Genomic DNA, 21,574 nt, shown 5'->3' on the forward strand with positions numbered 1-21,574 from the left:
TTATTTTATTTTTTGTGCAGGATTTTTGTGCAGGATTTTTTTTTTTTTGCGTTTGCCGTTTGCCGTTAAACGTCATGCTTAAAGTGCCTATTGATAAATAGAATCTTTGCAAGCGCGTAGTCGTGGAAATAGAGTCGATAACAACGCATGTATAGTCAGTACCAGGGGGTGACTAAATTTACGAAAACGTCAAAAAGTAGTTTTTCAGAATGGCACCGATTCAAAACACTCAAAAGAGATCTACAGCGTTTTTTAAGTGAATTCGCGCAGGTTTTTGTTTAAAACATAACACTGACTAAGAAATAAATATTAGTTGGCCCTGCACTCGGTACAGCGATGTCTGCAGACGAATGCCTGTCTGGGTGTCCTGTGCACGTTTAGCGTGATTGCGTGACAAACATGAGTGATGACACACGACTTCGTTGGTGAACATCGTTGTGCCATTTGGGGAGCCAAACGTTTCTTAACTGAAACTGTAAGCAATCAAAGCATCTTGGTTTATCGTGCTAAAAAGACTTTTGTAAATACTGGAGTTGTATGGAAGCAGAAATAAGTCAAGAGTTGCGATGGTTTGCGATGATTTATGAACAGCTCCGAGTATTGCTGGTTTTCAGTGTCACGCCATTCAAAATAGATCAAAATAAAAAATAAAAACCGTTCAATCGATTTAGTCTAGAATCTGGAAATAGAAAGAAGCTAGATATGTAAAGACTCTCGCCAAGATTCAGGTCACAGCAATTTTTCTTACGGAAGATATGAGGAGAAACGTTTTTCCCAAATTTATAGAGATTTGTATGGAGCCACCATGCTGGTGCCCACCTAGATAGGCACCAACATGGCGGCCGGAAACCAGCAGAAACATCTGTCACTGAGTTTTGCTACAAAAGCGTGAATTTATCTCTCTAAGAACTCATAAACGTAACAATAATACTTTATTCTAATACAAGAACTGTTCAGATAGCTGAATTTCCCTAAATAAGTCACCTTTTAAACCAACATAACAGCTCTCTCGCTCGTCATGTAAAGGCCACGTCACGCAAAAGCTTAGAAATTCAAGAGTAGTCTATCACTAAACCAAGAACCCATTTGGAGTGAAAATTTGTCTGAATATTAGTTATTAGCTGCTCTAATACATCATGAAAGTAAAATCTCAGGAGGATCAATAGTTCTGAAGTCTGAAATTTAGTGACGTCACGTGAAAACCAGCAATTGTAAATGGTCAAGCCGGACGTTGTAAACACTTTTCAAGTGAACATGGCGATTTGAAACAAAAATAATGGAAACATCACTCCTTAATCACTGGTTTCAGAAGGTAAGGGTAACATATTGAGTTTCTGATAAAGCACAGCTCAAAGCGGTAAGATTTTGAAGAAATTATGGCTTCGATAATAAAAGAATAATTGGATTATCTGCGGTTGTTTACACGGCGGCGTTGCGATTTGCACGAAATAGATCGGGCTATTTCTTCGCAGTAATTGAGAGCCCCAAATTAATTTTTATATCCTTGAAAAGAACATCGTTTCCAATTTTCAGAAATGCTCATCTCAAGTGATTCCGAGTTCTACCGAGTAGGAAAAATTTTTATTGAAAAACTGCTCCAAAATGAAATCTTTAATCAATCAAATTTTGGCGATTTTCAAATATTCGCCAATAATTCATAGTTGTGTCAATAATCCCGTTATTAGATTCAAATCCTTTGTTAATACCTCGTATACAAATAGATAATATTCGGAAAGACTTGCTTTCTTTTGCGCTTTTGAAGAATAACGTTTTTGTTGCCCTACTCGTCGGCTTCATTTCGGCCACTGTTATGGCGGTTGGGGCTCGATATAGTGTTTGGTGATTTTCTTGAAAATAAAAACAGTTCTGAACAAAAAAATTATACCACGTTTATAGACTTACCCTAAGGTATCTTTGAGCGAAGTATGAAGGTAGGGCTTTTTCTAGGCATGTGCCACATTTTTTTGATTTCACGCGGTCTCCAGAAAAATTCTCTCTTAAATAAGCTTTGAAGCTGCTTTTGTTCGGCCCGTGACCTTGGTATTATCAACTGAACTTATATTATAGGTACTTACAGAACGATTACCCAAGAGCCTCAAACAGATCGACAAAGTAGATGTGACTATAGATTCTCCCTACTGGTTGCGACTGATCGCCCCATATATTTGTTAAGATTGTTGAGATAGTTTCATATACTACCGTGCGACGCTTCCTAATTGATAGTTCTGTCCACTTCCATCACCTGTTCGCAGTCAGATGATAGGAAACTGTAAGGAGTTGGCAGGCAACTGTTTATTCCCTCGTGAAATGAGAGGTTTAACCGAGAGTTTTAGTGTGTGAAAAAAGGATCGAATCAGAATATCGTATTGTCGCCCGTTTTAAACGTTGGGAATAATATACGGCCTTCGTTAAAAGTGCGTGTTTTGGTGTGTTTCCCTCAAACATTCCTTCTGTAAAGAGAGAAAGGCTTTGCTTACTATTCCACCTTCACCACAGTCTCCTTGGCAGACTTATTTTTTGGTGGGTGAAGGCTACATATTCCAACCAGGTGTACAAGCCGCTATATGTTGGATTGATAAGATCAAGGAAAACCTTGAGCGATTAAAAACACCGAACGTGCGAAGGATCTCTTCTAACTCACTGGTTTGCTCGCTCTGGGCTGACCTACTTGTGAAATCTTACCTGGAAAAATGAAAATAAAGCCATGTTATGAAATAAAATACAGGTACAGAGCCCCTGTGATATTTGACAGGTGTTCTGAACCTGACAGGTTCTCAGCAAATCTTCGAGACAAATATAATCAAGTTTAGCACATCCCATTGCTCGACGACTGAAAGACCGGCCTTAAATTTTCTTTAACTGAAAGTTTACGACAATGAAATCTTCAATGTGCCTGGTTCTTACCTAACTGAAACGTTTCTATCAATGTGGACACTCAGCTTGATTGCTTAAGTTTCAACAGATTTCAAATGAGTTATTTCATTCAGCTATAGCTAAAAATAATTCCCTGAAATGGAGATAGTGGAACGGATGCCAAACAGCGACTTAAATATTTACCATTTTCGTCGATACTGAGGTGAAAAATTGTTGCAGTAAAGTTAATAATTCACAGAAATAAAAAAGTTAAATGATCGAAAATTAAAAATCTTGATGCGCGATTTTGTCTTTTCGGCTGCTCGGTGGTGCTTATCACTTTCAAAATAGCAAGTCAGCGCGCGCGAAAAGCACTATTCACCTGCGTGGTTATAAATTGGATTTATTATACAGAGTTTGTAATTGAACACACAGCACCTCTTTGCGAGCTCATATTAACGTGAAAATTTAGGTTTTTTCTCTCTGGTCGCCAATTATTGTGGATGCATCGCGGGATATGGAGTCTGCATGTGTACATGGTTTTAATTTTATGATTCTTTTAAAAAACCTTTCATTACAAAGTGCGCTTGAAAAAAGGAAATTTACATTTTCATTGAACTTTTCCCGGCTTTGATCTTGTGCTAGTCTCGCCTGCTCCTTCTATGATCAAAATATTAAAACTTGGATAAGAAATACAAAATTTTTAGTAGAGTCAATTGCTCGGTGATATTTTTTTTGCAGCTACCATTTACAAGTCATACACTAACGATTCTTAGGTACGATACGATTCTCGCTGGTTGTGCAACTAATAACTAGAACGCAATTCAAGCCATAATCAAAACTTTCTTTTAAATAAAACTTTCGTCAGCAAGCAGATTTGTAAGGAGTAAAAACAATTTTTTTGCCAAGTTTATTTTTAAGTAGTTTTATTGTGCAATAATTAAAATAAATTGTCTCGACTTGACCAAACATATTATGTTTGGAGGATCAATAGTAACTCGCAATATATATATATTTTTTTTGTTTTTATTTCCATTTGCAAAAATATTCTGTTTCGAGGAGAGGTAACAATTTTTTTTTCAACGTAATAAAAGATTGTATGAGGATGGAAATCGCCGGAAAAATGGTTAAATCAGTCAGTACTTTTCCACTTTTAGTACAGCACGATAGATTTTGATAGCTCTTAGTAATACCATTTTTTTTAAAATTCACTTTCGGCCGTGACCAATTATTTTGGAGACTTTTATGACAACAGGTGCTTTTTTTTTAATATATAATTTTTTGTCTCTTTTTGTTAATTGAGGGGAAGATTTGCAAAACGAATTCTTCAATTTGAGGCCTCCAAATTTACCCATGGGATAAAACGGAGCGAAAAGAGAGACATCTATCAAATCAAGTCGAGCATGTCCGTCCTGTTTCATACAGACTGTCAATGAGTCAGACTTCAAACGAAGCTCAAACTCAATGTTTTATTGAGACACCTATTGTGATACTTATTGGTGAACAAAATACGCCTTTAGTGTTCAACATTTTGGCAAACATTCTGCTCACGTTCACTGCAGTTTTAGGAAATGTGTCGATTCTTTTCAGCTTTGTGTTTGTACCCTCCTTGCGATCAATCTCAAATTATCTAATTTTCGGTTTGGCGTTGACTGATCTTGGAGTAGGACTTATCGTTCATCCCCTGTACATACATGTTTTACTTTGCGTATACAATAACAGAGTTCCTCCCTGTTCGGTTTTGGCAGCTTACAGCATTGCGACGTCCTTTCTAAGTGGTATTTCACTTCTGTATATCACAATCATTGGTCTGGATCGATATCTGGCGATTAAATTGCACCTTCGATATCGAATATTGGTGACGGAAAAAAGAGTTGGTGTGACACAGATAGCTTTGTGGTTAATCAACTTCCTCCTTAACCTTGTTTGGCTTAAGGGATTTCGTGTTTACTCAACATTTGCAGCAGTTGTTGTATCCATGTCCCTTGTGGTCACATTTTTTGTTTATGCAAAAGTATATCAAGTTGTTAAGAGGCACAGGGTTCACATTCAAGACCAAATGGAGTCACAGATGTCGCAGTTTGAGAATTTTCGTTCCAAGCGTTTACGAAGATCTGCCATAAACACGCTCTATGTTTTCTTTATATTTTTGCTTTGTTATCTCCCTTTTTGCGTAATTACCGTCCTGAACAACATTTCGAATTCTTTGAGCAAAACTAACGTATTAGCCTTCGAGTTTTCCGCGACACTAATGCTTTCAAATTCATCCTTAAATCCCATAATGTATTGTATACGTCTTTCAGGATTCAGGACTGCTATCAAGAAAACTTATCGCAGAATGCTTTGCTTAAAAATTTCTTATGCATGATTCGAGGTTTCCTTACTAACTGTCTCAAATTTTTTTCCGCATGTTAAATAAAATGCCGAAAAGCAACCCTCGTAGATTCCACTGCGTACTTACAATTTATCGAATTATTTATTTTTTACGTCTTCAATTTTACTTATAATTCTTAATGTATGTATTCATTAATTCATAATTACATGGTTCGCCGTTAAGAGGAGAGCCGATTCCGATTTAAATTTCTCACGCCACTCAAAAAAACAACGGTTGATATAGCGACACATATGAGCAAATACCGGGAGTCTCTTTCATAAAACCAAGCATCATGCCAAACATTTTTAAAATGTGTGCCTTTGATAGTTGTTTGGTATACAGAACTGGTATATAGAAATCTCAACACAGAACGCGTTGTTAGAACCGTTCAGGAACCTTCAACAATAAACTATTTATCTCAAACTGTTGAAACTTTTCTTTATTATTCTGCAACTTGCACTAGCAGAAAAATGAAGTAAAAATTTCCAAAAGCAAATGACCTAAGAGAAACCATCCCTGTGGCCCAAACTTCAGTATACAACTTAATTCTTGTGGCGAAAACTCTTCCCAGGGTGGAGCTGTTGCTTCAGCTACTCAAAAAAGATAACCTAAGTAATTTAGCTGCCAAACGGTCGAACGCATTACGCATTAACAAAGGCTGAAATTGCAAGTCACATCCAATTAAGTTTATACGTCGGATCCTGTTCTCTGAATGTACTCTTACGTTTTTTTTTACCCTTTCAAAAATGATTCAAGTTCTTGAGTTTTGTAAACTATCTGTCAAGATCTGAAGAAACTAAAATAGATTTAGCAACATTATGACTGTATGGAACACCTTGAAAGGATTAAAAAGGGTCTCAATGCCTTGATGGCTTTTACGGCTAGCAATTAAACAAGATGCCATTTTACGGCTAACAGTTAATCTCTTTCCGTGCTGCTACTCTCAAAATGACACATCGTAGACAGGAAACGTTTTTGCGAAAAATATTTTTTACAACTACCGGTTAAAATTCGTCAATTTTTACGCTTAATTTTTTGGCTTCTTTACGACTAACGGTCAACCCCACTTAGACCTTCGTTTAAATTCAATTAAGAAATACTGACAAAAAAACTAATTAAATCATTAAAAAGAACCGTTTCATGTTTGTTGAAAAATATATTTCTCAGAATTAACAAAGTTCGTACTCTTTGAACTAAACTGCTTGATTGATGAGTTTAGGCAAGAATAACGTTTTAAACGAATGCGAAAAAATCGCTATAGATACAAAACTACTAACTTACTTGAGTTGACCTAACCGAAGTTACATGCACAACTGAATATACTTTTATTGCTATTTACATAACATTACGTGATGAAAGGTGATTACGATAAATCATTCGCGAGTTAACAATACATAATCAACACTAAGTTTGGGTCCTATTCGCAATCAACACCACACTAATTACAGATTTGATAAGGGAAGATAGAAGATGAATTTTGTTTCCTCGAACGCCACCTTAAAGAGCATCTTTATTAACATTTAGAATAATCCCGAAATCCCGAAAGAATACATGGTCGATTGCGCCAAAGATATAAAGAAAGGAACTCTTCGACTCATCGATCAGTAAAAAGCAATATCAACTTCACTGATAAACAGATGATCATCATTTCGGTGTAGGTAATTTCGAGATCACTGTCCGAAAAAACAAGTTACCATGGTAACTTTAAGTTGTGACAAGAATAGTCTTACTTAAGCTTTGATCAAAATCATTAGCAGCATACTGTGAGCACCCCGTTAATCATCAACATAGCATCAATGTTCGCACAATTATTGGAAAAAAAAACCCTACGACGTTTAGGATTATCATGATGATATGTTTAACAATATCTTCATTTCAGTTACAATATTGCACGAAGTGTCGAACAATAAAACAACAACAATAATACAGCCTTACTGTGAGGCTCCGTCGCCAACGCCCTGCCAGACTAGCTACAAGTTTAGGTTATGCGAGCGTTTGATAGATGTTGATGTTTTTAATTTTAACTGCAACCCGTTAGTTCTGTTGTATCTACCCTACAATATACAAAGTAGAAGGTAAGAATGTTAACTTTTCTTTAAAAATATTTCTTCCACACATAAAATTAAGGAGGATAATTTTTTTTCCCGACGTTAGTCGAGAAAATCGCTTGAACTGAAATCTTGTTCCTTTGTTTTTGTCTTTGCTTGTCGTCGTTTCTGTTTCCCTTTGGCTTTCTTAAGTCAATTGTGAATCGAGGGTTATTGCTGTGGTGCTGAAATATTGTCTGAAAAATGGAATTTCGGCCGATAAGCAAGAACTCTTGTGCATTTGTGAATTCTAGAAGACAAAATTTCAGCCTCAGGCGGTATCTGCCAATATCTCTGACAAATGAAAGGGGTTCATGTGCCTTCCATTAATTCCTACGAGTCTACCAAACCTTTGTAATCCACAGACCGATCGCTATGCTTCTTCATTTGCGAATGGTCTCTTTTTAAGGTCATAACATCGGCAGAGATGTCAAGTGTTTTCGTAAAAGATTCCACATTCACAGTCTAATGTATCTATGTGCCACGGTCATTTTCCTTCCAAATCAATATTGCATTCTATTCATTTCACTTCAAATGTGATTATTCCTTGAACGATACAGGATAGGTTGCTAACAACAACTTCGCTCAAACTCATCTGTTTTAACGCTGTGCTAAATATGTATATCCGAAGAGCAAAAATAGTCCTCGTGTATCTATCGAATTTATCCAAAAATTAGGCCAGAAAAAAAATGATGACCAGCTTCCAGTTGGCTTGTTAGCTCAGTTGATAGAGCACTACACCGGTATCGCAGAGCCCATGGGTTCAAATCCCGTACAGGCCTGAATTTTTTTCAGGCCTTATTTTCACTACTGCTAGAGTACCTACACCTTAAAATCCAGCACGATCTTATTTGGTCGATATGTATCACCCACAATGAGTCTCTGAATGAAAAGTCGCTTGAAAAACCAAAACAAAACAAAGACCGGAGGGCCCTTAAATGGGCGTTAGTCTCCTCTCTGAACAGGAAGACTTTCTTTATACTCTCTTTTGTTCTCTTAGAACAGCATAACGTAACAGTATCATGATTAAGGTAGGCTGAACACTGAGCATTTTGGCAGACTTTTAGGTAAAATCTCATCCAAAGCATATCTAAGTCACTTTACTTACCGCCCCTTTAGGTCCCAACATTACTGAGTTCGCGGTTTACGTGTAGCGAGTCACTCTAAGAGGTACCTCAAGGTAAGTTTGCAAGTAGCTAACATTATGTGTAAGTATTACTCGAAGCAAAAAAACTGATAATCATTATACAAAATGACCAACTGTACAGGGGAACTACCGGGTAGAATAACTTTTGAAAGCGCAGATTTGTAAGCGAAAACGAGATCAATTATGAAAATACAAACGGATACATGCAAAAAACTAGATAGCCCCCCTCCGAGGGGGGAGAAAAGAAGACAAATTCGTAAATAAAATCACTTGATGCTTGGAATTTGGAGTAGCTGCATGTCTGTTCTAATCTCAAGATAAAGTTAATTATTCTAGCTTCCGCTTGAAAAGGAAAAACGTGTGCTCGTGTACAAAAGTGCACTCTGTTCTTTTGCGATAAATATTTGTGTAAAAAGGAAAAAGTCAAAGAAGAAGTGTTGTCGTAGCTAAGGTTACTAAGAGTGAAATAAGATTGATGACTTCAATATACTGTGACTCATTGCGTTAGTTAGTCTTAAGCATTCTGCGTTTAGATATTGAACGAATACCCAAAACTGCAGCAAACCAGTATAATATCCCCAACATTTATTCGCTGTTTGGTAACTAAACTTTACTTTAAAAAAACTTTATTTAATCATGGGCAATTTATCAGCTATTTACAAAAGATCAAAAACTATAAACTCTTAATTATGTTAATTGCACCATTAATTTCAGTATATTGCTAAGAGAGCTTTGTTGATCTCTCCTTTGAACGACTCAAGAGATTCCGCGCGTCTAGCCCCGCAAAAAATGTGGCGCTACCACTGTGACTATTTTTGAAATAATTTGTGTGTGATATTCGATCAGTCAGTTTGTTCTCGAACTCTCTCAGTTGTTGCATGTATTGCGTTCGGAGAATTTCGAGGTCAAATAGTCCGGAGCTAACCCATGTAGGCATTTGAAAACCATGGTGACCTTTTATTTGTTCCGCTGATGGTCAAGATTTTTCCACTCCAAAATTTCTGACAATTGGCCAGCGCCAGGTCATAAGAGTGCGAGTTGCTCTATTCTGCAGTTATTGCAGCTTATCTTAGAAAATGACTATTTTTTTCTCTCAGAATGTCCGCGCCCCGGTACATTTTGTTATTTCTTGCCCCCTCTGTGAAATTAATTTAACTGGGCTGCTCTTATCCTAGTAGTGATTTTACAAGTCATTCCAAAGTTAGAAATTTGCATGGCGAATTGGAACGATGGGTTTTGGGATTACAAGAGATAAGCGAAAAAAACATCACAGTGCTATACAACAATATCGATAGCAGATTTCAGATGTTGATTTCGTACGGAATGACTAGTAAAATTACTACCCAGCTTGATGCAGCCCAACTCGAGTTGTCTCCGAAATTTAATTAATTTCGTGGAGGGCGCAAGAAATAAAAAGAGAACCGCGGCGCTGGACATCTTGAGACCGAGAAAGTTTCATTTTCTAAATCTAATGAGTGACTAGCCTAGTAGTAATTTTACAAGTCATTCCAAAGTTAGAAATTTGCATGGCGAATTGGAACGATGGGTTTTGGGATTACAAGAGATAAGCGTGAAACATCACAGTGCTATACAACAATATCGATAGCAGATTTCTAACACTGATTTCACACGGAATAACAGGTAAAATTACTACCCAGCTAAATGCAGCCCAACTCGAGTTGTCTCCGAAATTCAATTAATTCATTTCATGGAGGGCGCAAAAAATTTAAAGAAAACCGCGGCGCTGGACATCTTGAGACAGAGAAAGCGTCATTTTCTAAAGCTAATGCGCGACGGTTTGACACCCACACATGTAATAAGCATGGTGTGAAAAATCAAAGTAAGCTAATTTGACTTTAGTTTGCTTCTCTGATCGGTCCATTGGAAATTCCTTTCGTTAATATGGCGCTCTGATTGGTAAGGGACCAGAGAAACCACCTCTACTACTCACAGTAATATACCATCCCAGAAAACCGTGCTCAGTTGTGAGAGATCCTTGGGGAGTTTGCCTGCTTATGGTTTGTGACTTGTGTTTTTCCTTTGTCTACTCGCACAGGATATTAAGAAGGATTCAAAATGGAATGTAAGTATGTGAATTTTGTTTGAGAAAAAATTATTCGCAAAGTAAATGACTGGGAATTTTTTTTTTCCAATTTTGGTAGAAGCCACTGTCGTACCTCGCTATAATCACCTCAGTTAAGGCAATTAAGTGGCTATCTCTGTAAGGGCCCGGACGCACTGGGCAAATTTATGCTTACTTTGCCGAAAAATCAGTCACCAGTTCCCTGAGTCAAGTGCGCCCAATGTTTTTAAGATCTACCAAATTTTGTCAAGGCTTACCATACTTCGAAGACGCCGTCGTCCTACCTCGAAGCAGGACAAATTTTTGTCAGGCGTGAAATCTGACAGATTTGTCAATTTACACGCCATGATTTGAAGGAAATGTCAATCAAGAAAATTTGATCTCTATTTTTAGTCGGAGTATTTCAATCCGAAGCCCGCCGAAATTATTTCTTAGTTACGCGGCAATCAAACGGTGGAAGATAGAAGATTCGTACCTCGGTATGCTGCATAACGATCCTTACTCAGAATACAACTATTACGGTTCCCAAGTTTACTTTCCAATTGCATCTCCAGGGCTAAGTACTGTTCCATATATATCGGCTAAAGTAGTCGACAGCGCTTCGACATCGTATCGAATATCATATCCTTAGCGTTCGGTCAATGTTTTAATGCTGCGATTACGCAAATGGAATCCCAAGTAGGTTGTTAAGAAAAATGCCCCTTTCCCGAAAAATATGAGTATTTCAATTAAAAAAGCGGGAGAAGCATGCCGGGTGGTATGCGATGTCATGGCTCCAAGAGATGGTAAAGCGTCATTCCAAGCGGCCGTAGATTATGAGCAGAGGTGTAAGGCAGCTTTCGATGATGGCCTTCAAGTCCCTTCTCGTCGCCTATCAGAAAGACCCTTTGAAATCCTGAGTATTAATGCCAATAGATTCTCAGCCAACGCCCCTAAAAACATACATCAGCCTATTGAAAACCTTTCCGATAGACAAATAAAGACGGCACTGAGCACAAGCGAAGAGTGGGGGCTCCGGGGTGCCTATTGGAAAAATCCCGCGGCACACAATTCGTATAGAATAGCGTCAGCTGAACCACTTCTCCTAGAGTTCACAATGAGGCCATACTACTATCAAGGCGTAGCATACGGCACTTGCAACATCAAAGTTACAAGCAGTGGAGAATTTGTCATGCCTAACGTGGTGCGCACAGTTGCTATGTGTACCATTATTAACAGCCCATGGACCATTCCAAAGAACATCGATTTCAACCGATAAGTAAATCCTCCATGAGGAGAATACAATAGGTCACAAAGAAGAAATAATTGTGGAGTCCAGAAAATACTGTAGCTGAGGGTGCGGATGGTTTTAAAGATTTTTCATAATCATACGCGAACTAGACAGCATGGGAGAAGAGCTTTTTTACAGCGTCGGCGATGCTGTCAATGCACGCACCGAAAACTTGCATTGGATTCTAGACATTTCCTCTTGCTGATCTTAAGTCATATTTCTCTGCTCCCGTCAAGCGCAAACACGGCTAGAATTCCGAGCAAAAAGTCACGTTATCGCTGCCTTATTTAGATGAATGCGTGACTGAGTCACTGGTCACGGTGAATTTCAGTACGTGCTGTTGTTGATTCTGAGCAGTCCCTCCTCTTCGGCCGAGTCCGTCGCGCGAGTCGAAAGAAAAAAAACGAAAAAAAAATCAGAGTTCCAAAAAATGAAAGAGAGATATTAGCGTGCCGCTGGGAGCTCTTGGAGTTGGAGCACCAACATCAATTTTTCCTTCACTGAATTTTTGGACTCGCTCGACGGACATCGCCGAAAAAGAGGAACTGCTCGTAGTCAAGTGCTGTTATCGCCGGTTACACTAATAAATTACTATGTTTAGTTTGAAATCTTAATTTTTTTCAAAAGAGTTTCTTATTAAAACGTTGACCGAACGCTATTCAATATGACATTCGATACGTTTACCTTATTCGTCACGAGACAGAATCATTTGCCAGATGTTAGCTGTTTGAAATGTGTAGAGTTTCAATCAGTGTGTTCTAAATACTCTGTCTAATCTAAGATTCATGGCGCTACGAATATAGAATTGTCGGAGTTTGCCACACAGATAATTTGCATAATTCTGCTGTCGCGGTAACAAAAACACCAAAAGCTTGAAGTCACTACGGTGAAGGACAAGCGCAGTGAAAGAGCAATGATTACTTTATACCAACTGAAGACGGACGCAAATGCGCGCCTTACCAATAAGGCTGCCTTTGCTGATCTTCTGCGTGATCACAACGTGCGTTGAAATTAACCCGCTAGGGGTCCCCTGGGTGTAAACATTTCGGCTTCTCGATTTAAGTGGCATTTTTAGAAGTTCGGAAACGTGATTTGAGGTTATTATTTTCATTAAACAAACAGACATTTTTATTTTTTACCACATGAGTTTCTGAGCTTCATCCAAATTAATTTTGACTTTCACTAAGTAGGGAGGGGTAGCATGCGAGACTACTTCCGCCCTTGGTCGACAACTTCCGTCAACACCTGCTTCACCACAATATCTTATTCACTGTTTTCAGCATGAATGAGCTAAAAAGGGCCTTTTGCAGCTTTGATTATTGAGAGCTCTCAAAAATATTTTTTTAACGTATTTCCAAAAACGAATGTGGTTTTATTTACTTACTAACAAAGATAGTTTAATGGGAAAAGTTTGAAGCAAAACTTTTTCCTATGCGAAATGCCCCGGACCGCTGTTATAGAGATCGCCACTTAATTTTAGAATGGCTGCCTCGCGTTTTGTCAATGTTTCCGAGGAAGTGATGAACGCGAAAGAAGAAAATTCAATTGAGAAGAATACAAAATATGCTAATGAGTCTAGCGGAACACTTTTCCAAAAAAAGCATGGCTTTTTCTCTGACTGAATTAAAGAAACCAGCTTAAACTGATTTCTTATATTATCTTACCTTATCTTGTCATGATTAATCAAAAAGTTGGTAAAAAAATTTTGCGCATTGCTTTCTTTATTTACAAATTTACAACAGAATTCGAAAGACCCTGAGCAATTATGCTGAAACGGTTATTCACCCTTAGTCAAAAATTAAAATAACTAGATAAAGTTTGGAGTCAACTCATGTTATAGTCATCTATTTCAGGGAAAAACTACGGCTACGAAATTTACAAGGAAATCAAGGGGGAAAAAGACTTTGAAAGAAAGATGAAGGAGGCAGATACGGTAAGAATCCTGAGTTCAAAGCTTTACAAGCGGTGTGCTTCTAATAACATGTTAAACATTCAACACATCATGAAAGTAAAAAAAAAAAACAATAACAAAAACAAAACAAAAAAATTAATGTAACTCCTACAACATTTTAGAAATTGTCTTTTTCTTCTGACTGTGCATGTCACATTGTGTGCTTCCAAAGCATAGTAAGCATATAATACATCCAAAGGGGGAAGAGAAAACATAGAAAAAAATTATTTTGTCACTTCTTTGATTTATGTATTTCCTTTTTCTTGTGAATAGAGTGCATTTCAGAGAAATAGGTAATGATTGCACACGAGGGAAGAAGTGCAGATCCTGATAGACAATATTTTCATATTATGAATGTAGTGAAACAAATCAACCATGAACGAGGCCATCGTGATTAAATGTTTATTTCGTAATCAATGCCGCTTTTCGTGACAGATCCTACCAAAAAGTATCTTTGATGGAGTTAAACTTGGCATTGAAAAGGAGAAACTCAAATGTATCTTTGGCGCAATTGCTCTGTTCAGCGGAAAGCGTCCAACGCATGCCATTGGTGTCGCAGCCCAGGGGATTGCAACTGTTGTGTCGGAGCCAAAATTCCCTTCTTGCGAGTTCCTTACACCTGGTAAATCTTTTCGGGTCTGTCTTCGCCACGCTTCCCTAAAAGGTAAAGATGACGCGATGTCAGATTTTCGGGGCGCCTCGATACGATTTGCAGATAGCGACCAAGAAGACAGCCCTTTGGATATTATCATGTCAACTGGGCGGCCAGCCGTCTTATCGAATGTACAGACGATTTATGATGCACTGGAATCCTATCGAAGTGGCAATGTGAAAGAGTTCTATCTACATAATCCCGTTCGGTAAGTTGCATTCTAGAAAGCGTTGCTGGATGCGTTCCAAAAGTATAAAAGATGTAGATCGTAAATGAATAGGAGGCAACTGTAGAAACAAATAAAAAAACAAAAGCAAAACAATAAGTAAATAAACAAATGAACGATTAGATAGATAAATACGAAATGAAGTAATAACGGTTATGTAGTGAGCTGAGCTAACCCTTGATGCCCTAAAATCAGTATACATATCCTCCATACTGCTCATTATTCATTTCCTAAGTGCTCACAAAGAGAATTTGTTTACCAGTCAAAAGCTTCTTCCGTTGGTGATCATTTCCTGTATTCTCATGACCTTAACATGTGATTAGGGGTGATGCTAAAGGAAGAATTTTGATGTTAGTCACTCTTAGGGTTTAAAGAGTTAAACACGCATTTTGATTGGTTCTTCCAGACGCATAGGTAACGTTACAATTGCATATAAAGTTCTATGTTGCCGTGCGTCTGTATATTTATACATCACAGAAAATGTCAAGATAGGATATAAAAATAGCATATTAAGGACTCGTGTTTTCTTTGCTTTCCTAAGCGCTGGTACGCTTAGGTAAACAATATTCGGCCACCTGCAAAAGTCCAACAAGTGCGTGGGTATGCAAACCTAACTTTTGATGCAGTGCTCGCACATGACTTGTTTACTAGGTCGGCAAAAACTCGAATATGAGTACATTGACAAGGGATATTTACACTAACGGAAATTTACTCAAAGTCTACATGGTTGATCATTATTCATTTAGAAAGGTGTACCATGCCTCGTGCTCATTTCAATTATTTACAATTTTCTCCTTTAAATTTCAGATTTGCCAGTAATATAGACGGTCTGCGGCGTGCACCAAACTCATATTACGACCAGCGATATTACTCCGAAACGATAATGGGCCTGAGGGCCTTTGACAGCGTTGAGCGTTACGTTAGATTCCGACTGGTGCCAGCTGATGGGTCGCTGGAAACGGGTTTGCTTTCAAAAGATGAGCAAAGAAAGGCCTGGTAAGCTGATATAATTACTTAGAGACGGCTTTGACTACCCAGTGGCTGTAGCAAGTACATTACTGTATGGTGTAATTGTTCCCTACCTAATAAAACAAATCTTCCGCACCACCTTACATACATCTCTCTTTATTTCCAGAGCGAGGAAAAAACCTGCCACACTCTCTGCGCTTAAACAACAATTTTAGAATTAATTATTAGATTGTGTTTTGTTTTGTGTTTTTCCCTTACGTTCCTTACACTGATAATGCCAAATAAAACTACAACAATGGAAGTATTGCAGCCATTTCATGCCCTCAGTATACTTGTATATTAATTGTTAAAAAGGGTTTCCAACAAATTTTGAGTTTCTTCCTATCCATTGCAATCAGTTAAGTTAGCCTTTTGATTACTGTTCCTGTTGTATTTCTTTTTTAAGGGAGCAGGAAAGACTTCCAACGGAAACTAGACCAAAGGAATATTTGACAGAAGAGTTCAAGGCAAGAATATCTCGTGGACCAGTCAAGTACAAGCTTCAACTGACTCTCCACGAAGTACGATCAGACGATCCTCCAAATATCCTTGATATCGGGCGATACTGGGACGAGAATGCTCATCCCTGGTTGGACGTAGCTGATGTCACATTAACCACCATCCTATCCCCTCAAGCCAGCGAGGCATTGAGGTTCAATGTCGGAAACCTACCGAGCTCCATTTACCTTCTGCAAGCACGAGGTACCCAGCACTCTAACTGTATAGCTCACATACGGAAAGAGGTGTACCAGAGGACGCAGACAATTAGATTAAGTAGGAAGGCGAGCATAAAACCAGATCACGTGGCCACGTATAGGATAAGGGTGGAAACTGGTGAAAGGCTAAGAGCAGGAACTGATGCTAACATCTCGGTATCACTGACAGGTATTTACAACCAAAAGGTTTTTTGATACTCCTCAAGCTAATTCAGTTACTTTCAGACATGTTTTGAAACGTTTTTTGTTGCGTTCTCTTCAGGAACTAGAGGAAAAACTGAAAAGCTTTTTCTATCCTCTTGGTCCAATGACTTAGAAGTTGGACACAAGGACGAATACACCCTACAAGCGATGGATGTTGGAGAGATATTGATGATCCATCTTCACAATGACGGTGCATATTCGTGGCACAAACATCCGCATTGGTTCGTTAACAGGATCACTGTAACGAGCTCTGAGCAAAAAGACCCTTTTGAATTTCCATGTTTTCGCTGGGTGGTTTCCGATATGACTCTTTTTATAGGAAAAGGTAATTCTATTCACTGAAATCTAATATCTCAGCTTGAAGTATAATCCTGAATGAGCTTACTTCAAAATGAGCGCAAGTGCATTTCAACGCCATCCATTAATTAAGGAACGTCACACTTGTGCAGAATAAAGCAAATAAGAGTATCATTCGTCACATCTTTTCTTCAGAACGATAGGTTTCGCAAGACTGAAAGCATCGAGATTGCAGAGTTGTGTACAACGTACCTCGTTATAAGATAAATCGAAAGCAAGCACTAATTGCGTATATCAGCTTGAAATGATAAAGCGACTAATGCTTGTGAAAAACTATTTTTTGAGATCATTTTTTATTGCGCTACTTCTCACTATGTGTGTATCTATTCTCGTTGCAATACCTTGTTCGTCTCAGTTTTAAAATGTCTACTTCGTCAGGCGTCGTAGATTATATCCATGGGCATTCTTATTGTGATGGCTAATGAGATTGCTCGAGGTTAGTACGTCATATCTAACCAATTAACATTTTTTATGTGTATATAGCCGTCCTTCCTTTCCAAGATCAACCAGAAGTAATAAAGAACCAACGCATTCTTGAGATACAAGACCGTAAGGAACAATACCTCTGGGGACGTCTTCCACCCGGTGTAAACGATTTGCCAGGTTTCATTCATGCTCCTAAACATGGTGATCTCCCAAGAGATGCGCAGTTTTCTGACGAGGAGTCACGCTCATTTCGTGATGGCCGTCTTCATGGAGTGATCAATCTTGGGATTTCTTATCTGTGCAGTATTTTCAGCAGTTGGGACAGCTTTGAAAGCTTTCAGAGAGTCTTTACTGGCTGGACAGGAGATATACCTAAAATTTCCCAAAATAATCTCTGGATGGAAGATAGGATGTTTGGCTACCAGTTCCTAAACGGCTGCAATCCATGTGTTATCGAACGATGCGACGAGCTGCCAATCAACTTTCCTGTTTCAGACGAAATGGTGGCAAAGTTTCTCGACCGAGGAATGACATTGGCTGAAGAAATTAAGGTTAGTATTGCGCAAAAGAAACAAACCAAAAGCAAACAAACAATCACACCACAATGCAACAAGTGCTCTTCGCTGAAGTTCATCGAGAAAGGCTCACAAATTTCCATCAATCATCATAAGAGACGGTGCTGAGTCATCCGCATTTTTATATGAGCACTGATATTAGTCAAAATTGACCAGTCAGGTCTCTGCATTTGTAAACAGAATCCCATTGTTGAACAAAACATTCCAAATGGACTAGAAACTCGTTAATATAATCCATCAGGGAATTAAGTTCAAGCTACATTAATTAATAATAAAGGCTTCTTTAGAATATTATAGCCCGTCTGGTTGGTTACTTCAGTTGACGCTGAGTGACTTAATTTAATCAAAGCTACAAGTCGGTTATGCAATGCAACTAACCGTGATAGACTTGCGCCTTTGATCGCCAACTCGGGCCTGACATTTCACAATAGCAGATAGCTGATATTAACATCTCTTTCTTTTAATCAGGCTGGACATGTCTTCATTGTTGACTACAAGGAACTCAGGGGAATCAAACGCGGTGGTAAGGACAGCAACTACAAATCTCACTACGCAGCTGAGCCTATTTGTCTCTTTTATGTTAAGAATTCAGGAGACCTGGTGCCTATTGCAATTCAACTTTTCCAAGAACCCAGCGAAAATAACCCAATATGGACTCCCGGCGACACGCATTATGATTGGCTCCTGGCGAAAATGTGGTTTCGAAATGCAGACCATCAAGTGCATCAGGTCAGTACCAGAATGCTAGGTCGAATTCATCCTAGGCAATTGAGGTCTGTTAGATTGGTGGACACCATCCGATTTTTAAAGTTGTGTCTTACCAGCGCGACCAAGTAAGCTACAATCCTACCAATTTTTTAATGTCTAAATATGTATATCTCATGGGAAGAGGAATCCCTTACGAGAATGCAAAGAGACATTTCATCTTCAAATGCGAACTCGTTAACTAAGATCTGATGTAATAAGGTATGTAATAATCACGAGTGTGTCTATTGTTTCTCGTAGATGGGGACCCACTTGACAAAAACTCATTTGCTGATGGAAGCGTTTGCTGTTGCCTCATGGCGGCAATTGCCGTCCATTCATCCTATCTTTCAGCTTCTCTTTCCTCATCTTCGTTCAGTAATGGCCATCAACACCATTGGAAGAAATGAATTGATTGCAAAAGGAGGCATTTGCGACAAAACTCTGAGCATTGGCGGTGGAGGGCACATTCAACTACTGGAAAAAACGTACAAGAATTTCAAGTTTGAAATGCTCTCTTTGCCAGGCATGTTGAAAAAAAGAGGTGTGGAAGACATTGAAAAGTTGCCTAATTACTTCTACAGGTAAGCTTTCGATGAATAATGTGGTTTTAACGAGAGAGTTTGATAATGTTAATTGGCCACCGTGTAGAGTTCTAAGCTGACGTTTCGAGAATTAGCCCTCTATCAGAGTGAATGACGAAGGGCTAACGAAATAGGGCTAATGCTCGAAACGTTAGCTCAGCAACTCTTCAAAGTGGCCAATTTACATTATCAACTCATTTGATAAGACCAAATCAACGATGATTGAATAAATTATTTGGTAAACCTTCTTTCACAAAGATGCAGGGTTAAAAAGGCTTTGTAGGTTGATTGAGGCATGGTTGTGGTTAGCCATTTTGGGTGAATCTATAAGAAACAAGTGACATATCGGCCAGCCTAATCAGCCTTTTATCTTCGAAAAGTGTGACACGTTATTTCTATCAATTTCCTAACCATATTTACTGTACACATCAGGGATGACGGGCTCCTTATGTGGAATGCCATCTCAGATTTCCTACAGGAATTCGTCGCCATCTTCTATGCGTCAGACGAAGATGTTACTAAGGATCATGAGTTGCAGTCCTTCGTGAAGGATATACACGAAAACGGTTTCCCTGTAAGAGAAGGCGATGTTGACCACGAGTTTCCCAGAAGTTTACAGAAACGTGATCAGCTGGTTCACCTACTGACGTGTATAGTGTTTGGGTGTTCATGTCAACACGCAGCCGTTAACTACGCTCAGATGGAATTTACCGGCTTCATCCCGAATGTCCCACCTGTAATGCGTCTTCCACCACCAACTGGAAAGAATGAAGTAACTCTGAAGACCATCATGGATACATTACCCAGCCACTATCAAACTGGCTGGCACGTTGCTACTGTGTACACTCTTACGAGAATGGCAGAAAACGAGGTAGGAACTTAGGCAGTGTTCACACTTGGTGCCCGGGCACTAGTACCCGGGCACCGGCACAAAATGGTGCTGTGTTCAGACACACGGTATCCAGTCTGAAGATATGTTCACATTCAATAAACAGAGCACACGCTCACTATTGAGATCTCGAGTGGGACAAGAAATTGTGGGTACGAAAACAAGTGGTTTGTGGGTAAAGTGCCAGGGCACCAGCGAAAAATGTGTTCACACAAGGACTCAGTGCCCAGTTTAGTGCCCGAGTACAAGGTCGAGACCTTGTACTCGGGCACCGGCACCGTGCCCGAATTCTGGCGTGGGTACCAAGAAAAAATGTGTGTTCACATTGGTGCCCGGCGTAGAATAGAACCCGGGCACGGTGCCCGGGCACCAAGTGTGAACACTGCCTTACAGTTGTGGTTTTTGCGGGAAAGGAATTTTTGCGTAAAAGAGGAACTAGTAATGTAGAAATAGAACTTTACGACTGGTTATACTCAGTATAATCATTATGTTAATAATGACACTAATAGTTGTTTGGACCTGGGATAACATAATTTGAACAGTGAAATTTCCCTCAATTAGACTTTGTTTGAGGTATTATGGTGCGTAGATGTTGTTTGGCCAGATGCACTTAGATCTCCAGGAACTCTGAATTAGTTCACTTGGATCTTTCTGTTTTGCAGCGTTTCATTGGAGACTATTCTCAGAGCTCTTTGACAGGGAAAGAAGTGGAGAATGCTGTTTCTCGTTTCCAGTCTTCCCTTCAGCGTATATCGGATGCCATCAAGGAACGCAACGCGTCTCTGGAATATCCCTATCCTTGGCTGCTACCGGAGCGAGTTCCCAACAGCGTTGCCATTTAAATTTTTTTTTCTTTTTTCAATTTTATTTTTTCAACCAACAATATCTAGCATTTCATTCTCGCTACTGAGTTTAGTAAACATGCTTGTTTGGTTACAAATAGTCTGGGATTGTGTTTTGTTTTCGAAAGAACTTGGCCGGAAAAGATTGGAGCCGGTGTGAAGTTTTAGAACAGAATAATAGGTAACATTTGTCATTTCCGCCGTCGGAAAAGATGGGGCACATTTCAAATTCCGACAACGCAAAGAAGTAGCTTCTTAATTTAACTCAAGGAGAGAGAAGGGGAAAGCACACGAGGAAATGATTGAAATTTTGAAAATATTTCCTTTATGTTTTAAACCTTTTTGAACACTTCATGCGTATTCTTCATCGGCCATTTAATAGTTTAAAATAAGCATATATAATTATATAGGTTTATCGAGCAGTAAATCATCTTTGTTTGTATTCAACCTTCGATATCACGTTAAAGGATAAAAAGCGATCATATTTTACAAAAATATACCATACAAGCTGTTTTTTTTTTTCCCGTGTCGTACAACTCAGGAGTAATTGTGTAGGTAATTTCTAATCAGCCCAAAAGGGGGAAAT

General features: G+C 38.8%; 2 protein-coding genes across 5 annotated transcripts; both read left to right on the plus strand.

Moving 5' to 3' along the window:
• Positions 1-208: 208 nt before the first annotated feature.
• On the plus strand, positions 209-21,555 carry LOC113683288 (allene oxide synthase-lipoxygenase protein-like). 4 transcript variants are annotated; one of them, XM_089192235.1, is made up of 14 exons: positions 209-475; positions 1,207-1,312; positions 8,434-8,494; positions 10,518-10,544; positions 13,668-13,747; positions 14,201-14,625; positions 15,451-15,639; positions 16,058-16,536; positions 16,630-16,896; positions 17,412-17,905; positions 18,398-18,658; positions 18,935-19,257; positions 19,690-20,128; positions 20,809-21,555. In XM_089192235.1, the coding sequence occupies exons 4-14, from the start codon at positions 10,538-10,540 to the stop codon at positions 20,986-20,988; spliced, it is 3,144 nt and encodes a 1,047-aa protein (XP_089048361.1). In that variant the 5' UTR covers positions 209-475; positions 1,207-1,312; positions 8,434-8,494; positions 10,518-10,537; the 3' UTR covers positions 20,989-21,555. The 4 variants fall into 4 exon arrangements, with proteins under 4 accessions (XP_089048361.1, XP_089048362.1, XP_089048364.1 ...); XM_089192236.1 differs by lacking the exons at positions 209-475; positions 1,207-1,312 and adding an exon at positions 2,803-3,076; XM_089192237.1 differs by lacking the exons at positions 209-475; positions 1,207-1,312 and adding an exon at positions 7,208-7,302.
• LOC113683300 (adenosine receptor A1-like) lies at positions 3,924-5,618 on the plus strand. The gene has a single exon (XM_027200532.2). The coding sequence runs from the start codon at positions 4,286-4,288 to the stop codon at positions 5,219-5,221; it is 936 nt and encodes a 311-aa protein (XP_027056333.2). The 5' UTR covers positions 3,924-4,285; the 3' UTR covers positions 5,222-5,618.
• Positions 21,556-21,574: the final 19 nt, after the last annotated feature.

This window comes from Pocillopora damicornis, chromosome 13, assembly GCF_964200805.1.
Source record: "Pocillopora damicornis chromosome 13, jaPocDami1.2, whole genome shotgun sequence".
NCBI classification, from domain to species: Eukaryota; Metazoa; Cnidaria; class Anthozoa; order Scleractinia; family Pocilloporidae; genus Pocillopora; species Pocillopora damicornis.